The sequence below is a fragment of the Podarcis erhardii genome, assembly GCF_964252035.2.
Source record: "Podarcis erhardii genome assembly, chromosome: 10".
Classification (NCBI taxonomy): Eukaryota; Metazoa; Chordata; class Lepidosauria; order Squamata; family Lacertidae; genus Podarcis; species Podarcis erhardii.
The window spans coordinates 2,738,386-2,753,736 of NC_138500.1; the positions used below are offsets into that span (position 1 = coordinate 2,738,386).

Consider the following 15,351-nt stretch of genomic DNA (forward strand, 5'->3'; position numbering starts at 1 on the left):
CTTCAAAAGCCCAACCGTTAGAGAATCTGGGACCTGGTGAACGAGCAGCTTGGGTGCCAGGAAGCAAACAGAGGGGCCTGGCCAGGCCCCCGTTTCCTCTGGGAGCAGCTTTTGGTTTATGGGTTCCTCTTGGGCTCATCTACCTGCTGGCAGAAAAGGAGCGTAGAAGACATTTTGGGTGCAGATTGGAGGGTCAGTACCTCCACTGCCCTTTTAGCCTTGCCCTTTGGGTACAATGACCATCTTATGCAGAATGCTTTCAGTGTACAAAAGATAGAATCATAGAAGGGACCCCAAAACTCATCTAGCCCAGCCCTCTGCTGTGCAGGAATCACAGCTGGAGTATCCCTGACAGGGTCTTGCTTTCCTGGGAAGCTTGTTAGGCTCAGTGATCACGAAGGGGCTGGGTCTGTTTAGCCTGGAGAACAGAAGACTGAGAGAGGACATGAGAGCCATCTTCAAATACCTGAATGGCTGAAACATGGAAGGTGGAGGAAGTTTGTTTTCTCCTGCTCTGGAGGGTCGGACCTGAACCAATGGATTCAAATTACAAGAAAGGAGACTGAACTTCCGGAAGAACTTTCTGAGAGTAGCAGAAACAGGATGGAAACCTTGGATGGTGGTGGAAATTCCTTCTGTCAAAGAATTCCGGGCATCAATTTGGGAGATTTTTCTTTGGTCCCACCTATTTCCCCGGGGAAAACCCAGAGTTTACTGCTGAATTGGATCAAATGTGAATCCACAGAAAACCCAACTCATATTTGTTCCGAATCAGCAGGAAACAACAGGAGGAAAAAAGCAAAATGTCTCACACTTGTGCTAAGAAATCACGGGACAGGCAGAAGGGTGGTGAACCCAGAGTTACATTTCCCCGCAACCCTTAACAAACCCAAGACTTCTTTTTTTTTGGGGGGGGGTTGTGCTTCAGATGTGCCTTAAGGAAAGAGGGCTTGTCCACACTTCCAACTGCCCGATGCCTAGAAAGCTGTATTTCCCCGGGGGAAATCTACTCTTTAGCTCTAAATCGGAACAAACGGCAATCTGCAGGAAACTCGATCGCTGTTTACTCCGATTGAGCACCAAAGAGTGGTTTTTCCTGGGGGAAAGCAGTGGGACAAGGGGAATTGTGGATGAATCCAGAGTGCGTCTGCCATCTATGTCCCACTGCATCTGTTCTCCTATGTAATGGCTGTGCCGGCTGTTTTAGTTGTGCTGTGCTGCAGCTCACCAGCAGAGCACAAGTTCGAATCCTGACAAGGAAAAATATCCCATCTGAAACCCTGGAGAGACACTGCTGGTCAGTGCAGACAATGCTGGGCTGGAAGGACCAATGGCCTGACTTGGTATAAAGCACACAAGAACGTAAGTGGAGCACAGCTGGATCAGGCCCACAGCCTACCCAGTCCAGCCTCCTGTTCTCACAGTGGCCAACCAGATTTCCCGGTAGGAATCCCATGAGCAGGATTCGAGCCCAAGAATCGTAGAAATGTTGGAAGGGATCCTGAGGGTCATCTAGACCAAGCCCCTGAAATGCAGGAATCTCAGCTAATGGATCCATGCCCATCTCTGTGGTTTTCAGCAACTGGTATCCATAAACATTGCTGCCTCCAACTGTGGAGGAAGAGTAGGGTCATCGTAGCTACAAGCCATTGATGGCATCCTCCATGAATCTGTCTAATCCTCTTTGAAAGCCATCTAAGTTTGTGGCCATCCCTGTGGGAGGCAGTTCCACAGATTAACTCTGCACTGCGGGAAGAAGGACTTTTTAGAACCTGCCCTGAATCTTCCAGCATCTAGCTTCGTGTTATGTCCATGAGTACTCTTAACCGTGAAATAATAAAGATCTATTTCTCGCCCTTGATTATGAAGCAGATTGTCTGTGGCTTTGCAAAAGGGGAAGGGGGGCTTTTAAAGGAGTCCCTCCATGCTGGCCACTCCTGTCAAGGACACATCCTGCACGTGACTGTGCACTGAGGCAGTGGGAACAGCTTGTCATGCTGATGAGTGATTCAGCTGCAGAGGTCCAGGTCCTGCGCAAAGCTTCTCTCGCAGGGGCTCCAGGCGCTTTCTGACTCTTGCAGCTGCCGCCCCCAACCCGTCACACTCTCAGCCCTGCAGCCCTCCAATCTCCATCCTTCCGTAGCAGCTCCCAGAGTGAAGCGCAGCCCAAGGTGTGGCAAATCTGGCAGTGAGCAAGGCCCAAAGTGATGGAGGGAGAGGGGTGCTTAAGTGGGGGGGAGGAGAGGAAAGAATACGGGGCTGCAGGTGAGGAGTCTTCAGCACGAAGAAGCTATTTCGGGTGGTAAATTGCACACGGCAGGAAGGTGCCAGATCAGAGAATCATAGAAACACAGAAACAAAGAGTGAGAGCTGGACTATAAAGAAGGCTAATCGCCAAAGAATGGATGCTTTTGAATTCTGGTGCTGGAGGAGACTCTTAAGAGTCCCATGGACTGCAAGGAGATCAAACCAATCCATTCTGTTTTGTTTTGTTTTGTTTTTTTAAAAATAATATTTATTAAGGTTTTAAAGGTTACAAAAAGAAAAAAGAAAACACACCAAGTTAAACACAAACTTGTAAAAAAACAGAAAAATAGAAAAATAGAAACAATTAAAAAAAGACAAAAAAAAAACCCACAACAAACCTTCCCATAACTTATCTTTCATTTGCTTGTTTCCTTGACCTCCTCACACCTCCCTTTTTTGTATTCTAATTCGGTTAGCTGTTTCAACAAATCCTTTCCATCCTTCCCAATTTTTATCCTATAATTTATCTTAATATAATGTAACTTTACCTTCCCTCCTTTCATCCATTATCAGTCTATTTTTACTTAGTCCTTTATAATATTTCTGCTAAAGCCACATAACTTCATTCCAGCCTCTTTCTAACATTCCTTAATTTTACAATGTTTCTGTAAATAAACTTTAAATTTCTTCCAATCTTCTTCCACTGCAAACCAATCCATTCTGAAGGAAATCAGCCCTGAGTGCTCACTGGAAGGACAGATCCTGAAGCTGAGGCTCCAATACTTTGGCCACCTCAGGAGAAGAGAATACTCCCTGGAAAAGACCCTGATGTTGGGAAAGATGGAGGGCACAAGGAGAAGGGAATGACAGAGAACGAGATGGTGGGACAGTGTTGTCGAAGCTACCAGCATGAGGGAGGCAGTGGAAGACAGGGTCTGGTGACTTCTGTTTCATTGTATCTGAAGAAGTGTGCATGCACACGGAAGCTCATAACAATAACTAGCTTAGTAGGTCCTTAAGGTGCTACTGGAAGGAATTTTTTGTTTTTGTTTCGACTACGGCAGACCAACACGGCTACCTATCTGTATCTCACTTTTAGAGGACATCTGAAGGCAGTTTTTAATGTCTGATGTTTTATTGCTTTTTTATTATTATCATTAATTCTGTTGGGAGCTGCTCAGAGTGGCTGGGGAAACCCAGCCAGATGGACGTGGTATAAATAATAAATTATTATTGTTATTATTGTTGTTGTTGTTGTTAGGCTCACAAGGAGTGACCTTGGGCAAGTTGCTGCCTATCAGCCAAACTTGCCCTCACAGGGTTGCTGTAGGGATTAAATGAGGAGGGGGAGAAGCACCTAGGAGAGCAAGGTGGGATATGTATGGAATAAATAAAAACAAATAAAACAAATGTGCTAGTCCTGAAGGTGCCACAAGACTCTTGGTTCTTTAGGGGAAAGGACTTCAGGTGGAACTGAGGGAAGAGGGCAGCAAATGCCCCTGAAGGACCGATGGGGTTGTTTTCTAATTGCAGGCAACCATTGCTAGCTTTCCAGCTGCATGTGCACGGATGGAATGACCTCTGTATTCAGAACTGGGAATAGCATCATGAGCACCGCGGCTGGTTCTGTGAAGGGCAGGGAGGAAGGGGGACGGGCGGCAGATTCGTGGAGGAATTCGGAAGGCAGTTGGCAGATTGATTCTCTCGGTCTGCAAAACTTGAGTCCTACAGAGCCTGGAGCAGCTCTGAGCCGTGAGCGTATCCAGGAGAAGGTTAAGTGGCAGCTGGAACAGAGCCTCTCATTACCGATGCGGAGACAAGGCGCCACTCAAGCGAGAGGTCAGCTTTTGGATATGGGCGCTTTTTTTCTTTTAAAGCTATCTGGCAGGAAACAGCATCGCTAAGATCCAGCGACTGGAAGATGAAGAGAACAAAGTTCAAACGAGGAAGGGAAGAAGGAGCGTTCCTTGTGATCAGGAGCAGCCACGAGAATCGACAACCCTGGGAAGGAGGGGATGTCACATCGCCAGAGCCAGGATGGGCCTCGGAAGACGTGGGAGAGATTGACCCCATGGGATGGGGCGAGGTGCATGAAGCACACGACCAACAGTGGCGCACAAAGGGCTCAGGCTGAGTGGATGATCTGGTTCTGACTGCAAACCAAAGAGCCACGTCACTGCATCAGATGACAGGAAGCAACATAGAAAATTGCCTTGTACGGATCCTGCTGCATTGTGATTCCTGCATTGCAGGGGGTCAGACTAGATGGCCCTTGGGGTTCCCTTCCAACTCTATGGTGCTATGATTTCTATCCCACCTTTCCTTCAAAGAGTTCATTGTGGTTCTACCAGAACGGTCTCTGTTCTAGCCTGGCCCTGAATGGGGCAACTGTGCCCCTGAAGGACCAGGTGTGCAGCCTGGGAGTCATTCTGGACTCACAGCTGTCCATGGAGGTGCAGGTCTATTCAGTGCCCAGGGCAGCTGTCTACCAGCTCCATCTGGTACACAGCCTAAGACCCTCCCTGCCTGCGGACTGTCTCGCCAGAGTGGTGCATGCTCTGGTTATCTTTCGCTTGGACTACTGCAAGGTGCTCTACGTGGGGCTACCTTTGAAGGTGACCTGGAAACTACAACTAATCCAGAATGCGGCATCTAGACTGGTGACCGGGAGCGGCCTCTGAGACCACATAACTCAGGTCCTGAAAGACCTACACTGGCTCCCAGTACGTTTCCGAGCACAATTCAAAGTGTTGGTGCTGACCTTGAAACGGCCTCGGTCCAGTATACCTGAAGGAGCGTCTCCACCTCCATTGTTCTGCCCGGACACTGAGGTCCAGCTCCAAGGGCCTTCTGACGGTTCCCTTCTTACGAGAAGCAAAGCTACAGGGAACCAGGCAGAGGGCCTTCTCGGTGGTGGCGCCATCCCTGTGCAACGCCCTCCCACCAGATGTCAAAGGAATAAACAACTACCAGACTTTTAGAAGACATCTGAAGGCAGCCCTGTTTTGGGAAGCTTTTAATGTTTAATAGGCTACTGTATTTTAATATTCTGTTGAAAGCTGCCCAGAGTGGCTGGGGAAACCCAGCCAGATGGGTGGGGTATAAATAATAAGCCTCAAAATAACCCTGTGAGGTAGGCCAGTCTGAGAGACTGTGATCCCAGGCTGCTCTGCCAGGTCCTCATATACCGTATCTGCTGCACTATGTAGAGGTCACCCCAGGAAGGCTTGTCTGGAGTTCCAAGAACTGGCCGGGAGGGGCAGATCACCTTAGCTGGAAAGCCGTTGTGTTGACTTTGTCCCCCCTCTCTCCCTGCTTTTGGTGGCAGCTTTCTGAATGTATCTTTTTAAAGAGCACATGGTTTCTGGAGGGATTCCACAATCAGGAGATTGCAGCTACCTGTCTCCTCAGAGGCTGGGGGAATCTGCAGGAGGCACAGAGGCCAGCAGGCTCCGAACGGCCAAGGAGTAAGAGGCTTAGTCAAGGACCTTTGCATGGTTACGCTGAATTTTAAATTTCACTGCTCTCCATTTCATTATTGCTGCTATGTACTGAGTTGAATAGGATCCCAAAGGCAGCAGTCTGATTTGTCCTAGAACAATAGGATTCAGAATGCAGCAGTCTGATTGGTCCACAGGAGCCACCCAATCCAGCTCCAGGTGGAAGTGAATCTGCAACCTGATTGGCCTACAGGAAAATCCCGGAATTAGCCAATCACGTGGGGCCCATTGTGGAAATAATGTATATAAAGCAGACATTCCTCCTCACCACTATGAGCTGAATAAAGAGCATGAAATCCACTCTCGACTCCAAGTATATTTCAGCCGGATTTAGGTTTGATGAGGCCCTAAGCTCCTGAAGGTAACGGGGCCCTTTCTATGTCCAGCTGTCCTTTGTCAACAACAAATGGTCGCTGATTTTTGTGTTGAATATATGCTATATGGTCATTTATGGACTTAATAGGTATACCAAGCCATTTGCACTTAACAAAATATTTATTTTATCAAAGTAATACACAACACAAAACACTCTTGCAAACACACACACAAACACTTAGTGGCCCTGCAAGTTCCTCTATGTGTTCGAAAAGTACAGGAAATAAATATTATCACTTCTGTACTGAGTGCAGAAGCACAGCGCCGATCAGGGCTTGGCCGTGCCCTTCCTTGAGCACCCCCTCCCCCAGCACTGGCCAAAGGAGGGATCTGCTGGGAGAATGGACCTTTCAACCACTGGAAGGGGGTCATGCCACTGGCAGAAACAGCCATGACCTTGGCAATGCCAATGGATGCCCAGCCCTGCAAATGGCGCTTTGAGTCCAACTCAGTCCCCGCTCCTCGCAGGTGTTTCTCCTGGCCCTGATACCTGCCCTTGCCTTCACCTTCCCAGGAGCTGGGATGAGGTGCCCAGCACAGGTCTGGATGTGGCCTGGCCACCTGGCCCCTCCAAGCCCCACAGGCTCTTCCTCGGCTCCTAATCCCACTTCTCTGCAGGCGTTTCAAGAACCTTTCTGAGGGTTCGCTTCAGGCTGTTCCTTCGCCAATTCCCTTGGCTTGCAGGAGCTGGCCATCTGGACCCGCTGCCTGCCTGCCCGCTCCCAGTCCCTCTCACCCTCCCTTTCCCCCCAGTGCTATTTGACCTACTTGGACTGATAGCCACCTCTCGCCAAGGCAGCCTTTCCGCCTTTAATTGATCTTGTGCCGCCTCCGCCCTCTCAATGGAACAAAATTAAATAAGTCGGTTTTGGTAGCCAAGCCGTTTGACAATTCTCATTAACTTAATCTCCCTTTCATTTGTTAATGGGCCCCTGCTCTCTTCCTCTGATCCTGCGCCTGATAGGTGCTCGAGAAACTGCCATTCTTCTCTCGCGGGAAACCGAAGCAACTCCCTGGAAAGGGAGGAGAGACAAGCTTGGGGTTTTCGTCTCCGCCTGAGTACAAAACTCCAGAGGCCTTGAGGTTGCAAAGCTCCTGTCTGAATGAACTTCCTTGCCTGTCATCTGGGCTGCACTCCTCCAGGCTGTGGTGTGGGGGCTCCCTTGATGGGACACCCCTCCGTTTGAAACAAAAATGCCACGCCTGCAGAAAGCTAGCCTGTCAAGGAGAAGACGTAGTTGGAAGCCTTGACCTTGGTCTGAAAATGCTGTTCTCAATGCAGAGGGAATTTTGTTACCTCCCAGTCATGAGAGGGGCAGCCCAGATACTGACTGGGAACCAGATGCTGGTTTGGTCTCTTGGTGCAACCCAACACAGCAGCTGCCGTGACTCAGAAATTGTGCAATGTGAAACAAAAAGGCAGTCAAGTCCTGGAGTGAACATGTTTACACATGGGGAGGAATGTTTGTCCAGCCAGCAGGTCAACTTCCTGTTTCCTTCTGGGCTGGGACAGACTTCCTCTGCATGTGACTAGAGGTGGGCGTGGCCTCACCTGTGCAGGTAACGACAAAAGCACAGGGCAGGGCAGCCATCTCTCTCTCTGTGACTACATGCATCGAAGAAGCAACATCTGCTTAGCTAAAGATGCTCTCTTGGCTTCCAAAGGGACTGTCTCCTTATGAGATAGTTTCCAGGTGTATGTTACTTTTCTAAGATAAGTCTGCCTTCTGGGATCCTATTGTGAACAGAATGTGAGTAAACTCTTTTTATACTTTTATAGAAGGCTGTGTTGTATCTTATCTTTTATGAGGGAATAAGGGGGAAATACCAGAACAGTTATTATAGAGGCTTTAGCGAGCCTGAGCAAACGCATCCGCTGTGAGTTTAAAAAAGGGGAATGTTACTCTGCTAAATTGTGAACATGTTAACACAAGTTGGAAAGGCTATAATCAAACAATATATCCTCTGCCGCACCCCTGAACATTCCCACAGAAATGAACCGTTTGCTCCCGGATTCCTCCTTCTGTGCTGCTCATCATTTCATGCAATGCTCTCTCGTCTCTTGCCATTGAATTTCCTCTACCCAAGCTGAAAAGCCTGTGTCTCCTCCAGCCTCCCTTCTATGCGAGATGCACCCTCCTTCCTTTGACCATTTCCTTCAGTCTCTGCCAAGCAGGAGCCCAGAAGAGCAAAAACCATTCTAAATGTAGCTGCACCAGAGAGGCAGGTCATAGCATGCATTCTCAGGGGAGGAAACCCCAGCATTGTCCCTGCAGGAGCTGCATATGGGATGGAAGGGGTGTGGGGAGCAAGGCAGAAGACGACCCAAAGAGTCACAGCCAATCGCCTACCTCAAACCAACCACAAGATAAACAGATGCCACCTTGCCACCTTCTGTTCCTCCTCCCAGAGTCACCCTCCACACACTAGACAGGCTAGGCCAGAGGTTTCAGAGGTATCCAGTCTGCATTGCAGCCCCACAAGGAATGCAAAAGCTCCCTTCTGTTGGCAGTTGGGTGGCTTCGGGCCCTTGTATCTACGGGCCTGCCTCTCCTGGTCTGCCCTGCAGAGGACCTTAAGGTCCATGGATAACCATAGTTTAGAGGTCCCAGGCCCTAAGGAAGTCCAATTATCCTCCACCAGGGCCAGGGCCTTCTTAGTGATGGCTCCAACCTGGTGGAATCCTCTCTCCCATGAGACTAGGGTGACAGCAGCCAGGACTTTATGACGGAGCTGGACTCGCTGCCAGAGGTTCCCAAGGAGGTCACCGGTTCAAAATCCACTGGAGGGTGGCGAGTCTCCTGATCAAGGGGCTCCCTACCCCCAGGAAACCCAGAAGTGATGGGACAAAAATCTCCAAGGGTGATGTTCCACCTCTCATCCACTTCAGTGGGTAGGTGCCCTGAAGCTGCCAACTCAAGGTCACTTCAGGGAAACCAGGGAGAGGTTTCCAAGCAGGGCAGTGTTAACAAGGTAGCCAGGCTGGCCCTTTCTCAAGTCCTCTGGTCCTCCTGGCATCTCCTCCTTGGCCCTCTTGGCCAGGGGTTGGCCTGGCACAAGGACCACAACTGTCATGCCCCAGCCTCCCACCACTGATGGTCAAAGGGCCTCTCAGCTGCACAAGGAGATAAGAAGTGCGTGGAAAGCCAAACACTCTCACTCACCAACGTCGGACTCTTTGTGGGTTTTGATGATTTCGGCCAGTTCAAAATTCCCCGCAATTATGGCCACCTGAAACGAGGGGAGAGGACAAAGAACAGGAGTCAGGTGGGGCTGCTTATTCCAGATTCGTCAAGGTTTTTTAAGCAAAATTAACGATCACAGAGATTTATATTGTTCAATCTTACAACGACCCTGTGAGGTAGGGCCACTTAGAGCAGCACCCTTTTACCTTCTCATCCCTTAATGAACTCTCCATGCTGCTGCACCCTCCCCAGAGCATATTCTGTAATTTCTTTTCCCCATCAGAATCGCTGAGCTAGAAGGCAAAGGTCTTCCAAAGCCTTTGCAATGATGTCCTTTCTGAACAGGGGTGAAGAGGTGGCTATGATCCCCAAGCACAGGGGTCAGCAAACTTTTTCAGCAGGGAGCTGGCCCACTGTCCCTCAGACCTTGTGGGGGACCGGACTATATTTTTTTTTGGGGGGGGGAATGAACAAATCCCTAAGCCCCACAAATAATCCAGAGATGCATTTTAAATAAAAGGACACATTCTACTCATGTAAAAACACAGTGATGCCCTGATTCACCCAGTCAGTGAGTCTGCTGCCCTGATACCTAGAACAGGGAACAAAGAGATATGGGGCATGGCAGTGGCCCCACAAGCCCAACTCAGGCATTTTCTGGGATGTGGGCAGATCAACAGGTGCAAGTGAGTTCCCTGAGTTCCCTAAATCAAACCATCTGGAGGGTCCTGTGTTGGGAAGGCTGGCGGTGGGTTTATCGCGGCATGAGGCACAGTGTTGTGCATGGGTTACAGTGCTGGAATTGGATGAGGAAGACCTGGGTTTTAAATACCAACCCAGGGCCTATCCATGATTCCTCTCACCCCACTGGTTTCCCTAGCGAAAACTGCTCTTTAGCACTCAATCACAGCAAATGGCAATTTGGGTTTCCTCAGGATTGATGTTTTTCCTGATGCAACACTAAGGAGCTGGTGCAAGGGTGTTGGGGCAAGGAGAAAACAGCTCAGACTCGTGCCAGAAAACTGCTTGGACCCGTGCTTTCTAGGCAGAAGTGTGGATGGGACCGCAGTCATAAACCCCCCAGGTGACACTGGTCCAGGTACCCTCTCCTCAGTCTCCTGTTCCACTTACAAGAACACTGAATCAACAGAGTGATGCAGCAACAACAAAAAAAGGGTAAGGCTATTCTAGGCTGCCTCAACAGGTCTAGTGTCCAGGTCAAGGGAAGCTCTCTTCTGCCTTGATCAGACCACACCTGAAATACTGTGTTCAGTTCTGGGCACCATGATTTAGGAAGGATGTTGACAAGATGGAAGGCGTGCAGAGGAGGGCAACCAAGATGATCAAGGGCCTGGCAACCAAGACTGATGAGGAGCAGTTGAAGGAGCTGGGTAGGTTTAGCCTGGAAAAGAAGAGACTGAGAGGAGATATGAGGTAAAGGTAAAAGTAAAGGTAAAGATAAAGATAAAGGTAAAGGTAAAGGTAAAGGGACCCCTGACCATTAGGTCCAGTCGTGGCAGACTCTGGGGTTGCGGCGCTCATCTCGCTTTATTGGCCGAGGGAGCCGGTGTACAGCTTCCGGGTCATGTGGCCAGCATGACTAAGCCGCTTCTGGCGAACCAGAGCAGTGCACGGAAACGCCGTTTACCTTCCCGCTGGTAAGCGGTCCCTATTTATCTACTTCCACTTTGACGTGCTTTCGAACTGCTAGGTTGGCAGGAGCAGGGACCGAGCAACGGGAGCTCACCCCATCGCAGGGATTCGAACCGCCGACCTTCTGACCGGCAAGTCCTAGGCTCTGTGGTTTAACCCACAGCGCCACCCACGTCCCTTTTGGAGATATGAGAGCCACTTTAAAATACCTCAAAGGCTGTCAAGTAGAAGATGGAGCAAGCTTGTTTTTCGCTGCTCCAGAGGGAACCAAACCAACAGATTCAAACTGTAAGGAAGGAGATTCGGATGGACCATTAGGAGGAACTTTCGACAGTGGAGCAGACAACCTCAAAAGGTGGTGGACTCTCCCTCCTTGGAGGCTTTTGGCAGAGGTTGGATGGCGTCCTTCAGGGATTCTTTAGCAGTGATTTCTGCATTTCAGGTGGTTGGGCTAGATTATGCTTGCAGTCCCTTCCAACTCTACAATTATACAATTCTATGATCAGGGATGGCACCCTGGAACTTAGTGAAAGAGTGGTCTAGAAATGTACAGATCTGTCATTGCCTGATGGCTGCCACATCCTCCTGACAGGACCCAATAAAGACCCCAAAGGGAGCTGAGAAACAGGATGAAAGTTCAGCTGCTTCTTTCCTCTGGAGTCCACAAAGGCGGGGGGGGGAGGGACAACAGAGGGAGGGGGTGTTAATAATTGCTTCTGACAAAATGGAACTGAAACAGATCCAAGATGCAGCAGTCTGATCTCAAGTATGAAATGGATGCAGAAGACCGTGAAATGCTGCCACCGTAATGGAAACTCACAAAATGGCACACATTAGCAGAGATGGAGAGGCCAGATGAATCCCTGGCAGCGGGGGAGGGGGAGGCGGTCAGATGTTGATCACCACCAAGGCTCAGAGTCTCAGGAAGTTGAAGCAGAATGAGACAGACAGGCCAGCGCCTGCAGAAGTGCCCACTTCACAGAATCATAAGAGCTGTAGGGTTGGAGGGACCCTGAGGATCATCTAGTCCAACCCCCCGCAGTGCAGGAATCTCCCCTAAGGCATCCATGACAGCTGTCACCCAACCTTTGCTGAAAACCCTCCAGTGAAGGACAGTCCAAGGGAGCCCGTTCCACTGCCAAAGAGCTCTTCCCATCTGACGTTGGGTCAGAATGTCCTTTCTGGCCGTTTGAATCCATTGGTTTGGGTCAGAAACCAAGTTTGTTCCACCTTCCATATTATAGCCCTTAAGATATTTGAATATGGCTCTCATGTCTCCTCTTTTCCAGGCTAAACAAGCCCACCTCCCTCAACCGTTCCTCACCAGGCTTAGATTCCAGACCCTATCCAGGATTGTCCCTCTGCTCTAAGCTGCCATGGCTCACCAAGAGCTCCCCTGGGCTTTCAGCCTGACATCTTATTCACCTGGAGATGGTATGGTATTCACCTCGGTCTTCCCTTGTTTGCACAGAACACAGGGCACTGAAATGCCAGAAGCAACATAACCTGTTGAACTCACAAGTAATTGGACATAAAAAGCCTAAGAAGAGCCTTGCTGGATCAGGCCCGTCCAGCATCCCGTTCTCACAGCAGCCAGCCAGAATGCACTTTGGGCAAACTTGCGAGGAGAACATCAGCACCAGAGCCCTCTCTTCTTCTGTGGTTTCCACCAATTGGCATTCAGAAGCAAAATTGATGCCTCCAACAAGTTAGGCTGATGCAGACTTGGAAATGGTTCAGGAGCTCTTGCCTGCCCCAACATTTGTGCTCGGCTTCTGAAACACACTGCATGCCACAAGCTCCTTTGGGAGCCACAACTTTCAGCTATGGCAAGGTCTGGTTGTGGGAGAGCTGTTTGGGTGGGGCTCAGCTTGCAGGTGCTCAGAGGAGCTCCAGTCGGGGGTCAGGGACCCATAGAATCCTAGAGTTGGAAGAGACCACAAGGGCCATCAAGTCCAACCCCCTGCCAAGCAGGAAACACCATCAGAGCACTCCTGACATATGGTTGTCAAGCCTCTGCTTAAAGACCTCCAAAGAAGGAGACTCCACCACACTCCTTGGCAGCAAATTCCACTGTCAAACAGCTCTTACTGTCAGGAAGTTCTTCCTAATATTTAGGTGGAATCTTTTTTCTTGTAGTTTGGAACCATTGCTCCGTGTCCGCTTCTCTGGAGCAGCAGAAAACAACCTTTCTCCCTCCTCTATGTGACATCCTTTTATATATTTGAACATGGCTATCATATCACCCCTTAACCTCCTCTTCTCCAGGCTAAACATGCCCAGCTCCCTTAGCCGTTCCTCATAAGGCATCGTTTCCAGGCCTTTGACCATTTTGGTTGCCCTCCTCTGGACACGTTCCAGTTTGTCAGTGTCCTTCTTGACCCAGTTCCACGTTCCAGTTTGTCAGTGTCCTTCTTGACCCAGGGGCACCCCTATTCATACATGCCAAGGCTGAGCTCTGGAAGCAGAGCATGGGGCTCCTCAGCGGCGCCATTGCACAAACAGTGCTCCTGAGCTGCAGCTTGAGCAAAGTCTACCCCATCAGCCCACTCTCCAGGCATTGGAGGAAGAGTCAGGGCCTGTGGCCTTCCTTAAGTCATAGAGATCCTTCCTTGGCAAAGCGAATCCTGCTCCTCCCGCTGCTGCTTCTTGCTGCCCTTCCTGCGGGAGACTTGCTGACAAAGGCCTGCGATAAAAATAGCCCTGGATTTATCACTCACGCTGTCGGCATGCCAAAGCAGAACCGGGGGGATGCGCGAAGGGGGCCATCTCCAAAGCGCAGGTCTTGCGGCTTCTCCAGTGTCACCTGTCCCTCCATGCCCAAGCCAAGAGGGCCACTGGCCTCACTGGGCACGCTGGGGTGGCCTCCTTCCTGGGCCAAAGGAGCCCAGCATTGAGGTGGAGATGAGAGGCAGCTCTTTCAGACATTGTCAGAAACTGCCCCCTAAACTACATTTCATGACTCACAATGGGAAGACAGGAATGAGGAATGAGAGGCTGGAGAAACAGCTTCCCGACGCCCAAATCGGGCTGAGCGCTCCACTTTTCCTAGGCCTTTCTGACTGGCTGAAAGCCCAGTCGAAACAGGGCAGCTGCCCACCCCAGACCTTTAGGCAAGGTGTCAAGGTCCGGTCTATGGGCGATTGAAGTCCCGGCTTAGGACGTCAGGACCGGGGGCAAGATGGCGGGGTGGGAGCAGGAATGAAAGTCCAGAAGCCAGGGGTCCAAGGTTGAGGAAGCAGGGAGTCATGAAGTCACGGGTTGAGAAGCAAGGAGTCACAAAGGCAAGGGTCTGAGGGTCGGGAAGCAAGGTGTCACGAAGTCAAGGGTCCAAGGGTCAAGAAGCAAGGAGTCACGAAGGCAAGGGTCTGAGGGTCAGGAAGCAAGAAGTCACGAAGTCAAGGGTCCGAGGCTCGAGGAGCAAGGAATCAAGGAGCCGAGGTCCGAGGATCAGGAAGCAAGAAGCCAAACGCAGCAAGGCAGGAAACGAGTTGCTGTGGCAAAGAGCCAAATGGAAATGCTGACTTATATCCCTTCCCGGCTCTTGCCACCAGGTGCTGTGAGTTAACAATAGGCCTCACCTGTGCAGCTGCACCTTGCCTCTCCAGAACAAACTTAGGAAGGCCCCAGTCCTGCGAAGCCCTATTAGTCACCGGGCCCGGCTCCTGCAGGCACTCCTGACAGAAGGTAAGTCCTGCCCCTCTTGCTCTAGCAGGTTTGGGGTCAAGGTGGTGGTGGGGAGGAGGCACTTTGCACAGCACAGTTAACCTATGGAACTCCCTGCCACAGGAGGCGGTGATGGCCAGCAACTTGGCTTCAAAAGAAGATTAGGAAAATTCGCGGAGGAGTAGAGGGCTATGGATGGCTAATGTTTCTGGATGGCAGTTGTTGAGACCATGGGAGCGGAGAGTTGTGTTCAGATCCTGCTTTTGTGGGCTTCAAAGCTGAGGCACCTGCTTGGCCACTGTGAGAAGAAAAGGATGCTGGACTAGATGGGCCATTGGCCTGATCCAGCAGGCTCTTCTCGTGTTCTCCTGGGGGGACATGACTCCCCATTGCCCCTTCTCCGTTTCCTTAGCCAGCAGGAAGCCTGGCTGGAGATTACTGCATGTCCCATAGCTCCCTGCTAAAATCCCACAACTTTTCATACCACAAAAGTTCTGATGCATTCTTTTTATCCTGCTTTTGCTGTGCTGGAGAACAAGAAGGCAGCAATGCAGTAACATTGGGGAAGCATTGCAGAACAATGAGTGAAGCAGCCTTATGTATGGTCCAGGGTAACTCCACGCCAATGCATTGTTATTGCATCAATGACATGCTTGCTTGTTGGTATCTCTCTCTCTTTCTCTCTCTATCATATCTATCATCTATCTATCTATCTATCTATCTAT

At 50.2% G+C, this 15,351-nt stretch overlaps 1 protein-coding gene across 11 annotated transcripts in view; it reads right to left on the reverse strand.

The window, feature by feature from the left end:
* SHANK3 (SH3 and multiple ankyrin repeat domains 3) overlaps positions 1 to 15,351 on the reverse strand; it is a 487,858-nt gene that overhangs the window by 232,205 nt on the left and 240,302 nt on the right. For all 11 annotated transcript variants that reach the window (XR_014160963.1, XM_081879612.1, XM_081879611.1 and 8 more), the window contains one exon: positions 9,287 to 9,353. Coding sequence is in view for 10 of the 11 variants with exons in the window: in XM_081879612.1 (XP_081735738.1) it covers positions 9,287 to 9,353 (67 nt within the window). In the remaining variant the exon portion in view is untranslated. The remainder of the gene's footprint in view (positions 1 to 9,286; positions 9,354 to 15,351) is intronic.